The sequence below is a fragment of the Phocoena phocoena genome, chromosome 17 (genome assembly GCF_963924675.1).
Source record: "Phocoena phocoena chromosome 17, mPhoPho1.1, whole genome shotgun sequence".
In the NCBI taxonomy this organism is placed as follows: Eukaryota; Metazoa; Chordata; class Mammalia; order Artiodactyla; family Phocoenidae; genus Phocoena; species Phocoena phocoena.
In genome coordinates, this window is record NC_089235.1 from 13,097,540 (window position 1) to 13,119,457 (window position 21,918).

The 21,918-nt window shown below is 35.3% G+C and overlaps 1 protein-coding gene across 6 annotated transcripts in view; it reads right to left on the reverse strand.

The window, feature by feature from the left end:
- Positions 1–21,918, reverse strand: part of ARFGEF1 (ADP ribosylation factor guanine nucleotide exchange factor 1) — a 139,507-nt gene that overhangs the window by 42,864 nt on the left and 74,725 nt on the right. For all 6 annotated transcript variants that reach the window (XM_065895205.1, XM_065895206.1, XM_065895209.1 and 3 more), the window contains exons 8-18: positions 18,125–18,300; positions 17,114–17,247; positions 13,677–13,911; positions 9,966–10,065; positions 9,715–9,854; positions 9,496–9,604; positions 8,646–8,847; positions 4,419–4,530; positions 3,874–4,079; positions 3,515–3,599; positions 458–629 (exon numbers count right to left, since the gene is read on the reverse strand). In XM_065895205.1, the coding sequence (XP_065751277.1) occupies positions 458–629; positions 3,515–3,599; positions 3,874–4,079; positions 4,419–4,530; positions 8,646–8,847; positions 9,496–9,604; positions 9,715–9,854; positions 9,966–10,065; positions 13,677–13,911; positions 17,114–17,247; positions 18,125–18,300 (1,671 nt within the window). The remainder of the gene's footprint in view (positions 1–457; positions 630–3,514; positions 3,600–3,873; positions 4,080–4,418; positions 4,531–8,645; positions 8,848–9,495; positions 9,605–9,714; positions 9,855–9,965; positions 10,066–13,676; positions 13,912–17,113; positions 17,248–18,124; positions 18,301–21,918) is intronic.

Consider the following 21,918-nt stretch of genomic DNA (forward strand, 5'->3'; position numbering starts at 1 on the left):
AGTTCCAACTCCCACGAGCTCCCCCATGACCTAACCTTCCCCATCTCCTTGAATCACCCCTACTTCCAGCTTCTGTTTATGTGTAATGATAGGTGAACCAATGGAAATAAGTTGCTTGTAGATGACAAGGAGGAGTAAGAAAGAATGAGAGCTGAAATCTGACTATTGGGGTTGCCTAACCAATCAATCTCTTTTGATCTCCAAATATGTGCTGATATTAACTGCTAAATGGACAAGTGTGTATTAAATGCACACTAATCCATGCATATTATGTAGCACTTTCCATTTATCACTGGTGCTTTCTTCAGGATACGGGAAAAAACACAATCAGATCAGCAAACTGTATATTATAATACTCTTCAGTACAATAATACTTGATCTACTCTAAGTAAAACACTTTCAAGAACCCACAGTTTTCCTCCGAAACAATCAGAATTCAGTTGATTTGGACACTTACTTTGTTTACTTGATTTTGTAGGGATTGTTAGTTCTTTTGTTTCTTTCATTGATATCTTTTTTCCAGCTATTTCATTATAGATGGCTGATAGATACTCTTCAGGAAGATCTTTACTGTCATTGATACCTCTATTCATCTTAATGTACTGTTCCTTTGTCATTTTATTTTTAACCTAGAAATGAAAAACCATTATAATTCCTAAAAATTAACAGAAAAATACTCATATAAGAGAATTTATACATACTTTGAGGAGTAGAAAGTGGAAAATACTCAACAAAGCAGACATTAAAATGAAAAAAGGAAGTCACAGAAAATAAGGACAATGTAGGAAAGACCCATCCTGGCAATATACTAGTTCACCTTGCTCTGAGGAGTGCGTGAGTAATCTGTAATAAGAAAACAGCAAGACTGAACAATGAAATTCTTTGCTTTTGCCCAAGGTTTAAGAGCTCTAGTCAGAGTCCTTTAAAAAAAGGACCATGACAATTATTAGACACTTATGTTATCAAAAAGATTCAAATCTTAGTTCAGAAGAACATAAATGTGTTTGCTAATGATTTAAAAACTGATTTTATGTAACAGCGGATGCAAGAATAACAAGAGCTGAAATTTATTTAAAATCAGATAGCAATCTCACTGACTCATCATGGCAACTGAATGTTAGGCGATCTGGGCAAAGTATCCTTGGAACATTTTGCCTTATTTAAGAGTATGCTGAACAGGAACATCCTACTGCACACCCTGATAAGTCTTTGGAGTACAAATCTGTAGTACATAAGATGGTAGCCCTGTCGCCAAACTTGGGAACTAGCACAAACAAAGTGTTTATGCTTTATATCCCTGAAAACCCAGACGGATAAAACCTGTAAGTCATATGATGTCTCTGAAGATACATTTACTTAATTAAATATATTCCTACCACTTTCCATGAAGAATTTAAGGCACCTCTAAAGATAAGTGTCCTGTAAATCTACAAGAAGGTACGTAGAATGACAATCAAGTAAGTCATCAGAAGTTTGCAAAACTAACTATAGAGAAACCAGAATGTCCAGAGGATATAACTGGGATACAAACATTTATTTAGTTCCGACTATTCTGCAAACAGATCTTTCCAGTACATCAGAAAGGGTGAGATGAGCACTTCTACAAAAAAGTAAAAATATTACCATAAAAGTTTCCAAATGTAATTTATTATTACTCAAGGGAAAAAAGCTCTAACATACTAAAACTTTGAAAACTTATCTTGAGTCATGGCACTTAAAAAACATTAAAAGAAAGCCATTTCACCTGAAGTTCTGATGAATATTAAAAAAGCAATGACGCAGGGATACCTACATAAAAGACCACACAAGTGCTGCCAATAAGAGGCTAAAAGAAGATTAACATCACCGGAAATTTTGAACACGGTATAATGTTTTAGCATTGTACCAATGAGAGACAAAGACAAGCCCTGGAAGAAAATCTGAAGTAGCAGCAAAGTATATTTATGGATCTGGGCTGGGAGGTAGGGGTAGGAGCTCCAAGCACGTTGGAGAAGAGACTACATTAATTGCAGATACACAAAATGAAAATACACTGCTCAAACAGAAGACTTCTGCCACAATGGGATTCTGGAAGTAGTGTAAAACATAATCCTACTTTTCTTCTCCTGCTTTATCTTTTATAGAACATTTTACTCTTGACTTTTACTCTCATGTGCTTAAATTAAGCTGTGCCTAATTAAGTTTTAGTACTTAAATCACTTAAAGCCAATTGTTACTACTGATGAAGATTAATAAAACAAAAAAATTAAACATGTTCTAAATGTATTTCAAAAATTAAAAAAAATTGTCTCATTCTGTATATAAATGGTAGTTAACTATAAATATTCTAGGTGAAAAAGGAACATAAATGACTTGTTAAATTAACCTATATTTTAACTCTGAAAACAACAAGGAATGAGGAGAATTAGTTTTAAGGAATTCCTTTAAAGTTACCCGTGTTCTTTGAAAATGACATCATTTGTTATAGTTCATATAGCCCTGCATCATGAATCATATAGGGTCCTAATTACAGGTTCAATTTTCTAACAGTCCACTTAGCTTCACAGGAACTCACAAGCTGCTTAAAACTTTATAATTTTTAAACTCATAAGCTGTTTTAAACCTTATAGTTTTTCCAATACATCTCAGATTAGTAATAAGTATATAGTTTATTTCTCATCATAAGAGTAATACATATCATTAGAAGCCTATCCCTAAGAAGTATTAAGAAATTCTTGCAAATAGGTTTATTTATAAAGATAATTTTCCTCAAGTTTTTGGAAACTACGCATAAAATACCTAAAACTTTAAAAATAATGTTTTTGTTATTGAATATCAGAAATCAAGTGACAGCTCCTTAATATTTAAAGTAAAGGAATTACAATTTACTGAAGCAAATGAAATTTAAACACTTCCTGGATGTCTGGTATTTTAAAATTATGGTTAATTTTTAGGTGTAATGGTACTGTGGTTATGTTTAAATACAGTATTTCTCTTTCAGATATATATACTGAAATAAATACAGATGAAATGATATGATACATGAGATTTGCTCCAAAATGACCTGGGGGAGAAAAGGGATATAAATAGAACAAGACTGGCCATAAGTTGGGAACCGTGGAAGATGGGTGATAAGCACATGAAGGACCCACTATACTAAATCCTCTGTTATTTAAGTTTGAAATGTTAAAACAAACAAACAAACAAAAGATGGTTTATATGATGTTTTTCCATGTTGTAATAAACACAGGCAGAAGAGCTATAAGCACATTCTTAGATTAAAATTTATCTGAAGTTTTATACAGCTGTCAATCATGAGAAAGACAAATACAGATTTTAAGGATATCTAAAAGTCTAATTAGAATTACTACCAGAAACTGCATTTGTAAAATGTACACTACACCAAATTAGTACCCCAATTTGGTGACTGGTTTAACTAAATTAAGATTAAAATTTCAACTATTACTTACTGAATTCAGAACAATTTATTTAATCTGTACTATTTATTGTAAAACTGGCTTGGAAGAAGACATACCTGTGGGCTGTGAAGGTCTGTGGTGAGCATGATAATTGAATACGCCAGAACATACGCAGTATCTGCACTAGCAAAGAGGGTTTGTCTGCAAAAGTAAATGCTTTGTGTTATAAACTTTTACTGTTTACAGTTAGCATTTAAATAACTCACCTCAAACCCCATGTCACTTTTAGTTTTCTCTTTCAGGATTTATGTTCTATCTCATATTATAATTTTTTATGGAATTGTCTCATCACTTCCAGATCGTGTATAATCTAAGTTTCCTGGGGCAGGGGATTATGAATCACCCGATGCTCCCCAGAAGAGGGTCTTGGACATAGTCAGCAACCAATAAGTACTTGAATCTGAATCCTGCTTACCCTTGGTTGCATTCTAAGTATCTTGCAGCAAACTTTTCCATCAATCGATCAATTTTCTGAGCTTCCCCTGGAAGACGGAATCCTTCCAGAAACATACGAAGGGCTGAAACAAAATCCTTTCCTGAAAAGTCATGTTGGTCCACATATGCATACATGACTTCTTTGTTAAATTTATCATTATCTCCCAGGAATTCACCTACTTGAGTCTAAAGAACAAAAGACAGAAATTGATATCCTAATAGACTTACATTTCCTACACAGCCAATTTTTTAAAAAGGAGAAAAAATCCATAAGATCCACAGGTTTTAACCACAGGGTTAATTAACTATTTCAAAAGTGAAGTTAAAAGTTAAACATACTAAATGTGTTTATTTAAAAAAAAATCAAGATATTCTTTTGAGCATAGAGAATAAAAAAGCAAAATTAAGAATAGCTAGCTTATTTTTACATAGGAGGGCATCTTAAAGGGGCAATAATATTATAATTATTAACTTAAAAAAGAATTTTACAGAAAAAGTTAGAACGAAATAACATGGTGTTCTTACAGAGTCTAATCTTTCCTCCTGATGTAAGAACTGGGCAATATCTTCAGGTGTAGTGCCAAGCATCCCTTGTTCTTGGAGGTACTGTATTCCTCTCTTTGGTTTCTTGGTAAATCTAGATGATGTTAAAGTTAAAAGGAACATTAGAAATAGAAAACCATTTGTATTCCCTGAAAAGATCTAAAACTACAGTGAATTAACTTTGCAGCACTTAGAAAACAGAAGTGTACTTAAAATAATCAATGCATTATTATTGTACAAAATGTACAAAAAATAATATACTATGCAAAGTTTTCTTTGAAAAGGATCTCAAATGGAAGGCAACCGTTATCACTGATATGGATCATTTCACAGAGTATGTGAGATAATGCCATGTAGTAGATGAACTCTGAGTAAGAATATGGATACTAAATATCTCATCCTTTTAATATATATATTCTCCTTAGTGCTCAAGTAATCCTGGCTCATTCTCCTTATATCCATTGATTATTTCTAAGTTTCCTGCTTTTAAAATACAGAACTTGAATTTTGGTGACTGTTTTAACCACAACCTGATGGCATCATTTCCTTTATAAAAAAAATATTTATATATCCAGTGTTTTCAAAATAAAGTCCACACTGATTGGACTGACACACAAAACCTTTCTCAATATGGCTCATTTCTTGAACGTATTTACAAAACAGAAACGGACTCACAGACTTAGAGAATGAACTTATGGTTACCCTGGGGCGGGGAAGGGTGGAGGGAAGGGATGGTTAGGGAGTTTGGGATCTACATGTACACACTGCTATATTTAAAAAGGATAACCAACAAGGACCTACTGTATAGCACAGGGAGCTCTGTCCAATGTTATGTGGCAGCCTGGATGGGAGGGGAGTCTGGGGGGAATGGATACATGTACATGCATGTCTGAGTCGCTCTGCTGTGCACCTGAAATTATCACAACACTGTTAACTGGCTACATTCCACTATAAAATAAAAAGTTAAAATAAAAAAATATGTAGCTCATTTCTCTCTCATTTACTCCCACATATCCCTTTTCCCATTCCCTAAACATAAAGGATTTGCAGCATCTATTTCCTCTATGTGCCCTTTGCCTGTTTCACTCACTGGGGAACTCTCCTCCATGCTTGAAGATCCAATTCAAATGTCACCTCTTTCTTTCCAAATCATTTACTTTCTACTTTTATTGTTCCAATAATTAGTTTGGCACCTCATCACCGTCACCTGGGTATTGCAGGCGTTCTTAACTGGTCTCCCTGTCTCTTGTTTTGCTCACATTACAATCCATCCTTCAGGCTGCTGGCAAAGTCATCTTTCCAAAACAGAATCTAATGCTGCTGTTACTCTGCTTAAAATCCTTCAACAGTATGCCAATGCCAAGAACAAGACAAAACCTCCTTTACACAGAGAATGAGGCCCCTGTAATCCGGATCCAACTCGATGCTCTCATCTCACCTCCTACTTCTACCCGTCCACCCCCGCCCCTGCCACGCTGAATGGTAATAGTCCTCAAATGTTCTCCTTTTCCTCTGTGCTGCTGCACATGCCATTCTCTTTGTCTGAAATATCCTTCCCTGCTCTGTCCTCCTAATGATTCCCCTGTCAAGTCCTAATCAAACCGCTGCCACATACATAAATTAAAGTCAAGCATTTTTCCCTGAGATAAACACAATCTCTGCTCTCTAGAAGCTCTCACTCTAATGGAAGAAAAATTTTTAAATTATAACAGTAAAATTATTTTAAAATTTTTATAAATTAAAAAAATATATAATAGTAAAAATGCAACAAATAATGTATCCACAAAGTGAGAAGACAGCACAGCAGAGGAAATGTCTAATTAACAGAGATGATCATGATCTACTTCCTGGGAAGGTGACTGTGGAACTGAGCTTTTAAGAATGATTACATCTTTTATAAACAGTCAGGAAAAACATTCCAGACAGACAGGAAGAGGTCATACGAATACACGAGGGCATAAAGCAGCATCATATTATAATAAGTAGTTCTGCATCGTTGGAAAAATGAGGTGAAATAAAGAAGCGGCAGATGATATAGCTTAGAGTCCAGCAGATTTAAATCATGATGGGTATTATATGCTATTACAAGAAGCCGTGGCTTTATTCTCTAAGAGGAAGAGAGGGGAGAAACAGAACTAGACTTTCATTTAAGAAAGATTACTCCAGCTAAGTGTAAGAAAAGACTAGAGAATAAATAAGACCAAAGAAAGGCAAGCCAATTAAAAGAGTATACTAGTCAAGGCACCAAATGGTGACAGTTTGACTTGAGTGAACAACTGGGAGACAAAGAGAATAAACTGCAGAGATATTCAGGAAGTAGGATCAGCTGGATTTCTAATGAGGAAATCTAAGGTAATTCCCGGGATTCTGGCTCATAAACTTAGTAGCGTGCTGGGGTTACTAGCCTGAATGAGAAACACAGAAACAATAGGGTTTTCTGTTTGTCTTTTGTTTTGGGTTGTACTGGGGAGTTGATTATGGAGACTGATAAATTTGGTTGTGGACATGCTGAGTGTGAGAAGCTATGCAGTGCTCAGGGGAGATGTCCAACAGGCAATTATGGATGAGTCTGGAGTTCACTGGAGTTTTTATGTTAAAAATAACACTTGGGAACTGTGAGATGTTACCATATAGTAGCTGCAGTCATGAGAAAGAACATGATCATCTAGAAACTACAAAGAAAAAGGCTGAGGGACAGACCCTGGAGATGTTGAGATGTAAGCCCAGGACAAAGAGCCCATAACAAGACTGAGATGGCATGGTCAGAAGGTAGGGGAGAAGGACAGAATGGTGTCATGAAACGAACAGTCGCGAAGAGTATCCTGGGAGCACAGCATTCTCATGGAAGTGTGAAGCAGAAAGCAAGCCGCGTGGCACTGGAGAAACTTGAGTGGCACTCCAGAAGAACAGTGGAGGCAGGGGGACGTCTGCTCTGGGGCCCTGGGAGGACTCCCTCTCACTCCTAAGTACTTCGAATTGAGTGGTCCTACCTCGGCAGCACTCTGTACAACACTCCATTATGGACTTCACACAGTACCATTAAAAAATATATTTTGCCCATACTTAGACTGTCATCTTGAATATAAGGACCAGTACCTTCATGGTTCTTGGCACACAGTCCCAAATACCAAACATGTGTTTGCTGAGTGACCAGCAGAATTTCAAAATGAACATCTGTTTGCACATACGAGACGCTGAGACCCCCAGAACAAGGGCTGTTTCACTCATCAGGTTTCCCCAGCACTTTGCATAATGTCTGGAACAGATGGAATTTAGATAAATACTGACTGAACAGCTAGAATAAATGAAGTATTGATGGCTATTTCCTGAGGCTATTTTTGAGATTTTATAATTTTATGACAGTGAATATGTGTACATTTTATCAACTTTTTTTCTTTTACATTATCAGTGAAAAAGGGCACCAACAACCACTGCTTAAGACTCAGGAAGAAATGCTTTACAGCAGAATTAGCAAGTCAAATAAACATAGAAGAGAATTTTTTTTAACAGTTTAGATTCATGGATCTAGATTCATGGAGAAAGGCCAGCAAGTTCAGTTTTCCTCACAGCATCTCTTTGAAAGAAGAGAGGGGCAGTAAGAGGAAGGAAAGCAGCAGTGTGACTCAGACAGGAGACAGTCCAGGAGCAGGATGACAGCACACAACTTACTAGGAAATGATTTCAGGAGATCAGGGTCTGGGAGAGAACCCAAGTTTGAGAAGGAGGTTATCACCTTATTGACATATAAAAATGCAATCAGTAATGATAAATCAGTAACAAGAGCAGCACATCTGTAACTGAAGTGGAGAGAATATAAACCCTATAAAGGAGCAACACTCACAGGAGAAGTTCCAAACTTTAAATGTGAGTTATCATCTGCTTAGGGAATATAATGCAAGATTTTATAACTGAGCTAAACAAACAGTGCAAAACTGCACAGATGATGTTTGTCAACAACACATAAAATATAGTGCAAAATTAATGTACATTACAAGGGTCTGTTTGGGCCAGACTGCAATGAACAAGGGGAGCTAAGGAGTCACTAGAAGTCTTGGATCCAGGAGAGCTGTACTCCATTTTATTCTCTGAAGGGTGTTAATAAGAAGGGACTAAAAATAATCCAAAAATGTAAAGAAACCCAGGATAAGGGTGGCACAGTACTGGCAGAGGGATATTCAGTAACATTTCTCCGTAAAATCGGACACTCACAAATCTATCCCCTGTTCTATTATTTCCTTTTGCTGCTTTAGGACTTCAAATTGCTCTGGATTGTCAGTGCCAGACATCTGTGTGCTGTAGCTGCCTATTCCTGATGATGATGTTGACTCCAGGGAATTTAAACTTCCGTATCTGTTTATTGTCTCAGGGTGTTTTATTTCATTTGTCTCTTGCTCTGAGGGTTTTTCCTGACCTGTAAGTAGAAAAACTGATTCAGTAAATTATTCTGTCAAAGGAAAAAAATTTCTCAAATAAGGCAAGCTAGTTCAATGTTGCTTAGATAGCTATTTAATACAAATAACGTATTAGGTGCCATAACAGATAATATATACTTTGATATTAAAACACACTGCAATTAGTACAGGTACAACCTGCATCACTAGGAGTTCTTTTTGCAAATACAGTGCTGAGTATCCACTGGGTTTCTGCTCTCAGCTCATGTCTCACAAGGAACAGTTTTCCCTCAAAGGACTGAGATAACACCAGGATAGCCTTGCAGCTGTGAGTTTTTCTCTGAGTAAGGGTAAACGCCAAACATAAATGAACAATTCAATCTTCTTAAAACATTTTTGGCTTTTATATGTTTCTTCTATAACTATCCTTTAACAAAGTTGCATAAACATGATTCACTTTAATATGATATTCAAAATACTTTTAGGAAGATTTAGAAAGAAAAAAGTTTGAATAACTAAGCTGGCAAATTCATAATTTTAAGTTCGTTATTTAACTCAGAACGCTTCTTTACCAGCTAAATGAATAAAGATGTCAGGAAACTGGCTTAATGGCTTCTGCAACTATCCTCCAAAGCATCATTTAGAATTCTACTCAAATGTCATCTTACCAAGAGTGGTCTGAGAGTTGGGATTCACATACTGATCCTTACTCCATTCAACCATACACTTCAAAATTGACACTAAGCATTCTAAACCTTTTTTCCTCAGGCTCAGTTCCTACAAAATAATTCATAAAGAGAATAAAAACAAACAAAAAATCTTTTAAGGAAAATACACAGCTCTTCCTTGGCAAAGTTCAAATTTCAAAATGTTTTTAAAGTTCTTACCTGAACATTACTCATACCGAGTTCTTGACTGCCTCGTCCTTGAGCAATTTTTGATAGATCATTTACTAGTCTTTCAAATATGTTTGCTGCATTTAAGTCACAATCATAGTTTACGTAAATATCCACCACACTCTGAGCATCTGTAACAGTACAATGTTAATTTTAACAAAAGGCATCTAGTATATGAATATATTTGGCCTTTTAAATATCTCAATAAGAAAGAGATGATAAAGAAGGATAATTTCAAGTACCTGCACAAATCCTTGTCAACGTCTGAATGACCATCCATTTGTGGTCAAATGAGCTGGTAGAAGTCTCCAAAATGTATAGGAAAATTTCTTTAAAGAACACCTGTGATTAGGGAAAAACCTCCATTTAAAGTATTGTTTATAATTCATATATGTGATCACTTTTTAAATATCCCAAAGCTGCAGAGCAAAGATCAGGACCCAGCGTCCTGGAGTTCCACTCCTTTTGAGTTCCATTTCTGAGACATCAGGACTTAACTTGGGTTGGTCACTTACACTGGCCCTTGCAGTAAAGAGCTGTACTTCATATCACTGTATTTTGTTATCACACAGCCACTACAAAAGAAATCTGCAAAAATTTGGAGTTCTTCTGGGAGATTATTTCTTAAACATATTTACAAAACTAATAAAACTCCTATTTCATTTTTAATCCCCCACAGAACATAAACTATATTCTGCTCATCAGTTATATTTTTCAGACATTATAGTACTGGGCAAGCCTAAGTGTTCCTAGATTTTAAAGTAACTGACGTTGTCATCTACATAATAGAAAGGATCTAACTCCCATATACTGTTATATTTTAATAATTACTCACACAAGTGGGAATCTCTTTTGTCTGAAAACTACAAACTATTTCTCACTGTTCTTTACACCAAATAATGCCAAGCACAAAGGATTTAGTCAACCTTATTTAAAAAATTTCTATTTAAGAGCTAAGAATTTTCAGATTCGTATTTATTCTGGAAAAATGACTACAACTCAAGAGGGGATGAATGAAAAAGAAAACCTAAAACAACATATTAACATTTATGGAACATATGTATTATGAATACAAAAATTCATATTTGTAATTTTAGACTACTAACATCTTATCCCCCCCAAAAGGACAAAATACCCTTGTGATGTGCTTTTCTTTCACAGAATTCAACACATTTCTATTACTCGCCTAATGTCAGCATTTCCTGTAAGACTGTAAGCTCTAAGAGGGTAGAGACAAGGTCCCTCTTACTAAGCATTGTGTCTACACTGCATGGGAAATATAGTAGGCATCCAATACATATTTACGGCCACAATTCTCAAACACTGCACCAAGTCACCCCAGAATGCTGCAGCAAACTCAAGAGGGATGCCATGAGAATTTCTGAGGGAAAATTCAGAGAGAAATACATCTGCTGGATACCTCAAAAAACTTCACAGTTTCAACATCAATTAGATCACACGACATTCCTTTCAATGACATCGTTATTTTTGCAAACCTGGGGTTCAGTGGTTGCTAAGATAAGAAGCAGGTACTGCATGAAAATCAATGAAGGAAATGAGGGTGGTAATGTCCAATCTGATTTCAAAATCTGAGAAGTTTGCAGTGTCCTATAGGCTCATACATTCCAGTAGTCAGTAACTGTTGACTATTTATAAATGAAATAAAAACATTTTTTCTTTCAATTTATGTGTGCTTCACACCCCCCCACCCACCCCCCGCCCCCCAATGCAGACTTCATTGTTACGAAAAATACTTGTTAAGCTGTTTGGACCTAACTGCTTAATAAATGGAACTGTTAGGTATTTCTTCTGGAGTAAAGTACACCATGAAAAGATTAAAAACTCTAATGGTGCCATGGATCAAGAGACTTTGAAGCTCTCTGATTTATGGGATAAATTAAAAAAAACACAGATTTGGAGAAAGAGGGGGGAAAAAAACCTTTAGCTACTGTCTACAGGTTATCAAACTGCACTAATATGCAAAAGCCTATTATAGTAATTCACGACACCATGCCTATCAACAGGTGCTCTAAGAAAAACCAAAATTCCAAAGAGTTATAGAGCACCTATCATGTAATACATGTAAAATAACAGTTCTATCATAAGCACTTTGTCTTCACATAATTTCTCTTGAAAAAGTGTGTATACACTGTATTTTCTGAAATAGATATATAAGTTAATACCCAAGGAAAAACTGCGTTATAAAAACTCTAAGATTCATTCTCATAAGATGAATCTTCACATAACAACAATCTCAATTTTGTTTTGCAAATTTAGGTTTTCATATGTTGGGTTACCTCCAAGTGGAACACAGCTCATCTTGCATTTGAATATGTTCAGTACTTTCAAAAGCGTATCTATATTTACCTTGTTTTATCCTCATAATCTCCCCATAAGGGACAATGGAGGTTGAGATAAACCTGATCTCTTTTAAAAAAACAGAATATTACTACAACAATTTTAATGAGAATCTACCATCTATGGACAGGAAATTTCTTAGAAGTATTTCCCTTTAAATTCATGCTTACAAAATGTTTGTATATCAAATTTACTTTACAGAAATAGTAATCACAACTTAATGATTTTTATGATATCTGGTTCCATAAGGATTTATACTTCACACAGTCATCTAAATAGTACTTAAAGAAGGAGAGTCTCAGAGAAGTAATTGAATGCACAAAGTCTTCCAAAATTCTCTAATGTCAATTTAAATGTCTCATCATCGAATGAAACACTTCTGGCTTGTTACAGAAGCAAAAGTTCCACAAGTTTTTATTTTAAAGTCTCTTTTATTTGTAGTTCCTGAAGATAATGAGAAAAAACTATCTAAAAATAGTAACTTCCTAGTTTTGCCTTGCATTATTTTAACACACATATGGCAAACTTCTAAGACTTGACAACATATATGCACCAGAAATTGTTTCCTGTCCAAAAATATGACCCAAATTTTAAAAATTTTCACTTAAAATACCAAGACCTTATTCTGTCTCATTCCCATAACAATGTTCCACATGAATTTTAATAGATACTGTAGAACCTTTATAATAAAGCATAATATCAAAACTCTGGGAAAATAATGATTTATCCTTCCTGTGAGCTAATGAATTCTTAGTCTTGAGTTAGGATTAAATATAAAAATTAAAACATAACCTGCACATCATATCAAACATAATATAAAGGCAAAAGTTGACTAGCATAAAAGTATTTCTAAAATATACCATGTCCCAACCAAAACAATATTTTAACAAAGGACAAGCTGGAAAAAAAAATCCATTCAATCAGTAAAACAAAGTACTGTTTTTAAATACTGAATTATTTGAAGGTAAAAACAAAAGACCAAGAAACGGTACACTTGCACAATACATGCGTACATGGTTAGGAGATTCCCTAATTTCATTTTGCTAAGGCTCTGGAAATATTTTAGAATGACATAACTGTTATTCTAGTTCCAAAGATGTTGAGAGAAAACTTTAGGAATATAATAATAACAGATATATTGGGAAAAAAATATAAAAGTTAAAATTTCAAATGTCCTAAAATATAACTCCTAAAATATAATTCTTCTTGATCACCTCTTTAAAGTACCAAAAACTTAAATGGCTTAAAACCATGCAGACAAAGTATTTATTTAGAGCTTTCTTTTAAGATAACCAAGTTCACTATTACGTATCATATACACAATGGCAAAATTATTGTGAGGACCAAATTAATTGAAGACAATTAAAATCATTCATGGAACTACTTATTATACATTCCTTGAAGGCAGGAGCTTATATCTTAATTTGATTTTGCATTCTTAGTGCTTACCTAGTGCTTAATAGTACTTTGTAGGCACACGTTACATGATAATACACAAATATTATTTCACATGCTAAAAAACTTTCCAGTGTATTAAAACATGATTTAACATGAAAACAAATGAATAGCCAACAATGCTTAAATGCAAAACATACCTCAATCTGCATCTTCAGATGCGTCTTGAAGTTTGACAACAAAGTAAGAAATATGGAAAGGGAAAGCTCAAAAACCTCTGGAACAGAAGAAACTCCATTTTTTGAGAGTGCAACACACAGATACTGCTTAATAGCATTAATAAACATCTCATTTGTCCTGAAAATAGGTCCTGCATTCTGCAGAATGGATAGAAGTAACTGCAATGAAAGAATCTTGGATCGTAACTCATGAGACCTAAAATATAAAAAAGAAGGCACAGTATATGGACAAGTTTAGCATTATGGTAATAATAGGTTGTTCCAAAGATATTTCCTGTACCACATAATTTCACAAACCTTTACATGGAAAGAAACAGAAAATTCTGCAACATAAATAAGAAGGTACAGTACATAAATAAGCTTGGCCACTAATAATGGGTAGTTCCACTGATGTTCTCCTTCTACCACATAATTTCATGAACTTTTTAAATGGGAAAACAATCACTCACACATATTTAACATCAACCTACTGTTCCTTTGAACAAGAAAAAAAAATTTAAAGATTTATGCCTTGTTCCTTTCTTTCACAAGTATATTTCACTTTTTAGAAATCAACATGAACTTCTCAGATTAAGGGCCATATTTCGTATAAATAGTTTCAAATGTACTTTTTTCCTAGTTATGCTACTCAAAAACCCTAAACACTAATAAAAAGCAAATTAAAGCATTGCTTCAAGCTTACTTTTTCTGTAACCATCGAAAACTCTTTTTTTAAAAAATACATACAAAGAGGCTTTTAGAATACTTGTACCTCTTGGTAGCTTACCCATTTATTCTAAATACGTATTTTTATATAATGAAAGCTGAAAAACACATTTAAGCTTAAATTGAAAATGGTATTTCTCTGACCAATATACTGTGCCACATTTCTGATCACTATCTAGAAGTTTAATGATCAGATTTCACAAATACAATTTTTCTCCCATTGAAACAGGTTTTTTAAGCCCAAGAGACCAAGGAGATTGATCCCAGGCAACTTTTCAAGTGCAGACACATTTAAATGCTCTAGCCGTTAGTTCTTTTTTTAATTTATTCCAAATTGTACTTAGTCACATTTACACCACATAGTAAACTTAATTGCTCCTGATTTCTACCTTAAAAATTTTATGGTTTTAAGTGTCAAGTGATTCAAGGACCTAAAACTCTAACAAGGAATATTTAATTTTAGGTAAATAGGAATCACAAAAAATACTGCCATCTTTGAAATAAAACTGGAGCCAATAATACCATTAATACACAGTCATGTTTCCAAGATGCCTATGCCTCTGAATCTAAGAATACGTACGTGCAGCAAATGCAGTATTACAAAACAAACAAACAAACAAACCTTAGATAAATCAAGTTAGAAACAGTGGGAATAAGACTGTGAATAATAGCTATAGGAAAATATGGAGTGGGCCAGGTATTCCCCCTTCACGTTGAGGCCTTCCAAGGCTTATCCACTACTGCTACTTCCTTAGTCTACCTCACATTTATCACCCTTTTTGCTCAATTCCAATAGAAACTAAAACCCGCAGCTTATCATTCACCAACGCATGAGTTTTCTTGTAAGTATGTTTTATCTTTGTATCCACAGCATCCAACAAAATGCCTCGTTAGTATGTGCTCAAAATAATTAACGGATTTATTCATGCACTCATCTAAACATTAAGCATTTACTATGAATAGGGCATTAATCAATGAAGAGATGATCAAATGATTGTTTGATAACACAATAAAGTATACTTCTGACAGGCAAAAGAAGCTGGAAATTACAGGTCTGCAGTTTTTTTGTGGGGTAGTTTCAAATTACGATTCAAGCTTAAAGAACATTTCCTGGATCATCATCTTAGCAAGGCCACAAAGTATAAAGAGAAGCAAAGACAAAAAGGAAATTGTATAACTACAAAAGATCATTAATTTTGGCAAAAAAATCATTCAAGATAGAAAACCATATATTCTGGAAAAAGAACAGTTTCTAGGGGTGGAAAATGTGATCTCTTTCAGAATTCAATTCCAATATTTAATGACTGGTGGTCGAGAAGGTTTTCTTTATGTTGAAACAAAATTTCCTAATATCTCTGACTTAAGCCCACTACATAGGAGGATAATTTACATTATTCATCACAATAATCTTTTGTAATATTAAAGGTCTGATTTGGGAAAACTAAACATCTGAGGCTTTTAAGGTCACCAACATTTTTAAATCATGGGAAAAATGGCTTTCAGCACTAGCACCAAATTCTAAAGTTATTTTCTCCTTAAAGTAGGTCTTCATCAATCCAGAATGATAGGTCAAAATTGTCATTCCCCCCCCAAAATGAAAATAAGAAACTGAAAAAATTTCAAATATATTCGTATAAAATATATAGGCTATAATCAAGTTTATATTGTAATTCAACAACCTTAATCTTGTTTCTGTAGCGTTTGTATTTTCAAAATATTTCTGACTCTCAGGGTTTGGGCCTAAAAAGATAAGAGTTTCAGGCTTCTGGGCCTAAAAGATGTTTCTCACTGAATCAGTACAATGTGACAAAACAAAACTGTAGAAAGTATAACAAATGTGGTTTCCCAAAACTTATAAAGTTTTTATTGTAACTGTCTCCAGTCTTCCTTCTCAGCTGACACTTAGAAACTGAAATGCTCTAGGGTTTTAAAAATGAATTTCCCCCTATTTCAATATCCCTTTCTCAAAGTCACTCAGGCCTCTCCAAGCTGACTTTCTCCAGAAAGTTCTAATACATGATGCTGCAACATCAGAGGAGCAGGGCTCTTTAATAACTCCCAAACTCAACCTCAAGCAGGAAGTACTTGCACTGGAATCATTTACACAGAAAGATATATGACAATTTATGACTTAAAAAATGGCACTTACCTACTGTTTAGACTAATGTAATTGATGGGAAGCAGACGAGTGACTCCTATGTTAAAGTATTTCCTGCTCCCCACGGGAGAAAGTTATCATCTTAGGGCATTTTTTCAGACCTTAATGAATATGTTATTATCTTTCATTATGACTTTTAAGATTTATTTCTCTTAGGTTTTATTACCTTTCAAGTAGTAACTTTCAGAAGCCTAGCATGAGGCTACATGTAAAGGGCTACATTAGTACCAATGTTACTTACAATATTAAAATAATAATTCATTTAATCATTCAATACTGGATGAGCACCTACCAAGCACCAGGCACAATTCTATAATGCTGTTGGTGTGCTTCTGGAAGATAGTGTAAGGTATCTACTCTAGCAATTTTGAAACTCATTGTTCTTTAGTACATGTTTTAAAAAGTAAAATAACCCCCCAAAGTATTTTTGAAGGTCCTAAAAGACAAAAACAAAAGAAAGCCCAAAGACTATTTTACAGTAAAAGGCTCAAGATTAAAAAGCTGCGTTTGTCAGGCAGAACAGCTGAGGACTTACTTTGGATCTGGCGGTCCATCCGACAGTGGTTTCATTGACAGTTTACACAATGACCTGAATACTAGAAAGGCATCCTTTTGTAAAATGTGGGAAAACTTAGCACCAGGTGAAGGTCCTGAAGAATTTCCAGATTCCTAAACAAGTGAACACACCATGTAAATAAAGGCATCTGCCAGTGCAAATCATTTCAGCCTTCTATATATTTTATTCGATTCAGTTATATGTGGGGTTCTACTGGAAGGAAAACTAGATGAGGAATTTGCCATATTGTTTTTCTTTATTGTGACATGCCACTCCCATCCCCAACAATAAATACCTTAAAAAATGCATTCTTTTAAAATATGTCACCAAACTCTTAAAATTTACCCATTTATGGCCTCAACTACGCTTTCCACTACCTGTCACTGGGTGTTTTATGTTTTTGTCCTATTTTATTTTTTATCTATTCTGCGCAGATAGACATAAGACAATGGAGACTGTTAAGGCAACATTTAAAAGTTATTAACTGATAAAGGTTAGCAAGCCCAGGAAAACTTACCCCTATGTATGGGGCAATGATTTAGGGTAGGACTCCCTTATCTGAAAAGATAAGGAAAAAATACAGGGTAGGAAGGATGAGGAAGACCCTATCACTACCACAGTATGGATTTTATTGTACCCTGAGCAAAGGTAAGACGAAGTTCTCCAGATCTCCAGAAGCTCTTTCTCCTCCTAGTATACTAGAATTATCCTATAAATATGTGATAAGAATGTTCTTTTTAAATGTAATTTCAATGGGGGAGGAGGAAAGATGTGAACACATATGAGACACACCTTAGAGTTGGAAATGTAGCTATCAATATTTTAAGGGAATAAACTGCTCTGGATTTATATCAATGGGAAAAAAACCCACAACTTTTTATTTCCTCAGACTGAAATCAGCCAGCATTATCAACTGGATATATTCACCACAAGGTGTTGGTAGCAGCCTATCAATTTGTAAGATTAAGAGGATTTTTCCTCTATTTATACCTGAGTATCATTGGAAGAGACAGACAATCTGTCATCAGGTAAGGAAGGTGTATATGCAACAGAAATTGGTGTTCCTGGAATTCCATTTGCTTGAATATTTTCACTGTCACTACCATCCTCTATGGTTCCAATGTTGCCATCTGCACTTGCATTTATGGTAGCCCTTTCTCCCATATCTAAAATGGTAAGAAGAAAAAACATGCAAACATATTTAACTTAACTGAAGTGCACTGAAAAAGCATACACTATTTAAAATGAAACAGTGGCAGAAAAGCAATGTGAAGTAAGATGTATTGGCACCATTTAAAGGTTAGCATACTTACTAGTAAGTATGCATTTGGAATATATCCAAACATGATCCTTAAGTAGCTCTGGCAATGGAACACACTCAGCTGATGAAAGGCTAACAGAATGTGCCGAAACAGCAGCTTACTTTTAGTCTATATTAGCATTTACTAAACTGAGTCCTAATGAATGCTAATGCCTTAAGATATTAAAAGAAATTCTTCAAAAAAATCCCATTTTCAAATAAGTTTGGGAAATGATGGAAAATAGGTATCTTTATCATAGCCTTTAATTTGCTAATACGCACTGAGTTCTCCAAAGGGGATATACAATACACAGTGTTTCCAAAATTTATTTTACCATGAGATCCCAACCCCCTTTTTAGAATACCTACTAATACCTCTAATAACATATATTCTTTGGAACACAATTATGGAAATAATGGCTGTGAATATTCTTCAGTATGTCACTCTGAGTAATCTTACTTGTGATTAATATACACAGAAATAAATGACTTCTAGTAGGACAAACATAGACATTGCAAACAATACCAAGTTTCAGAACTACTCTAGGTGTAATGTATGTTACTTTAAAAAAGAAAACTTCAGAGCAGCACTATTTACAGTAGCCAAGATATGGAAACAATCTAAATGTCAATAGACAGATGAATGGATAAAGAAGATGTGACTGATATACACATATAAAAACATGATGGAATACTACTCAGTCATAACAAAAAATGAAATTTGAAGCAACATGGATGGACCTAGAGATTATCATACTAAATGAAGTCAGAAAGAGAAAGAAAAATACCACATGATATCACTTGTATGTGGAATCTAAAACATGACACAAATGAACTTATCTACGAAACAGAAACAGACTCACAGACATAGAGAACAAACTATGGTTGTCAAGGAGATGGGGGAATGGGGGAGGAAGGGATTGGGAGTTTGGGATTAGCAGATGCAAACTATTTTACATAGAATGGATAAACAACAAGGTCCTACTGTAAAGCACAGGGAACTATATTCAATATCCTGTAATAAACCAAAATGGAAAAGAATATGAACTAAAGAAAGAAAAAGGAACACATACATGTCTGTGGCCATAACTCAGTAGCTATCTGGCAGGAAACTGCTCCTCTCATGCTGCCAAGTAAAAGAAATTACAGGCTAGGGCTTCCCTGGTGGCGCAGCTGTTGAGAGTCTACCTGCCCATGCAGGGGACGCGGGTTCGTGCCCTGGTCCCGGAGGATCCCACATGCCGCGGAGCGGCTGGGCCCGTGAGCCATGACCGCTGGGCCTGTGCGTCCGGAGCCTGTGCTCCGCGACGGGAGAGAGGCCACAACAGTGAGAGGCCCGCGTACAGCACAAAAAAAAAAAAAAAAAAAAAAAAAAAAAAAAGAAAGAAAGAAAGAAAGAAATTACAGGCTAGCATGAGGGAAATACAATGTACTAGAAGGAGCACAGATTTTGGAATATGAAAGACCCCTGCTGTTTTAATCATGTCTCTACCACTTAACTGGAGAAGTTACTTCACCTTCTTCATAAGCAACAAAGATAATAATGTCTATAAGGAATCACCAAAACACACACACATGCACAGTACATAAAGAACACAATTGGTTCTCAATAAGGGGTAGTAGCTATTATTAATTTTGCTGATAACTGGTAACATGTGCCCAATTTTCTTACTGATTTGAGTAATGAAAGGAGTGTACCTGGTAATATGCTAATGTCTGACACACTAAATACTATTACAGCTTTCTATATATATGTAAAGAATGCTTATATATATGTAAAGAACTCTCTGGAAGAAGTCACAAAAATTTAATGATTATCAGAAACTGATGATTGTTCCCCAAAGCACCTACTCCCAACCTTTTTCTCTGTACTCAATTACATCTCTTTCCACTGCCCCTCCTCCACCTTCCCTTAATAAACAACTTCCACCTTCTACTTAAGCTACGCAGATAATTTAACATAGGCTTCCTTACCCTCACCCACTATAAAATTCCTTAACACCAACAATCATCTTTATCTTCCCTCTCATTTCAGGGAAAAAATATTCCTTCACATTTCTAAGATGAATCATTCATTCACCCTCAAATCTACCTCTTCTTGCCTTAGGTAGTATCCTTCTCCCCTGGATACTTTCTTGAAACATTACATTTTCAATTTGTGCACATGACTGGATCTTCCCCAGTACTCAACCAACACACTCACATCTTTTCACTATAAAGACATAACTTTCCTGCAACTCCTACCACACATCAGCTACTGTCCATTTTTCTTTTCTAAATCAAACTTCTGAAGAAATAATTAATATTCATTGATAATACTTTCCTTCTTAGGAAATTTCTGAAACGAACTGAAAACATTCTCTTATTTTATTTTCAGGCTGTGAAGCCAGACATCTTTGGGTTGGAGTCTTTACCACTTCTTACAGGTTAGCTTAATCTCTCAGTGCCTCAATTTCCTCATTTGTAAAAAATGGAATCATAACAGTACCTAAACATCCCAGAGTTTGGGGAGGATTGAGTAAACACAAGTAAAGCACATAAAATCATTGGGGATACAAGGAAAGTACTTAACAGTTAGATATTATTCTTCTCTATGTTTTTTTCCTCTAATTTTCCCTCTAGTTGTCCCCTAAACATAAGTGCAGACTTCTGTTTACAAGGTGGTGAGCTGAGCCCACTAATTTACCTTCTTCTTTCACAAATCCCACTGAAACTACAAGGGAAAAAATATAAACAAGAGAAATAGTCTTTACTAGCACTGGAAAACTAAGGAGGATATAATCAATAGACCAAAATCTTGAAGGAATTTCTAAAAATTAAGATAAGTTCATGGGAATTCCCTGGTGGTCCAGTGGTTAGGACTCGGTGCTTTCACTGCCATGGCCTGGGTTCAATCCCTGGCTGGAGAACTAAGATCCCATAAGCCATGCAGCATGAACAACAACAACAGAAGGTTGGGATGGAGGAAGAAGGGAAAAGCCAATAATGTTCAGACGCCTGTGACTGAACACATGCAAAGGGAGCTACCTGAGAAGTGGCTGAATTGTACCATGTGGGTTCCAATACACTCCAAAGCCTAGACAGAATGCCAAGGGCTATGGGGTAGGAGGGAAGAGAGCTTGGGAAACCAGGCCAATGTCTACCAACAGAGCTGTCAGCAGCCACGATCATCTAGAATGTATCTGAGTGCAGCCTGTTAATTAAAGTGGAGGATTTGCTTGGTAGGTGTCTTAACCTAAGAAGTAGGGTAGGAGGGGAGAGAGCAGCGTCCCAGCTAAGGGAGAACAGACAGTGCTGCAATAAACACTGAGCAAGCTAGTACAGCAGTGAAATCTCAAGTTCTAGGCTTCCACTCTAACCACCTGTTTCTACTTAACTAATGCTAAATAAAGCCCTAACTGAACGAAGGCAGCCTAAGATTTCCTGGCAAAGGCTGGGAGAATGGGAACAAACCAAGTTTGAAGAACGCTCCCCCCACTCCTGA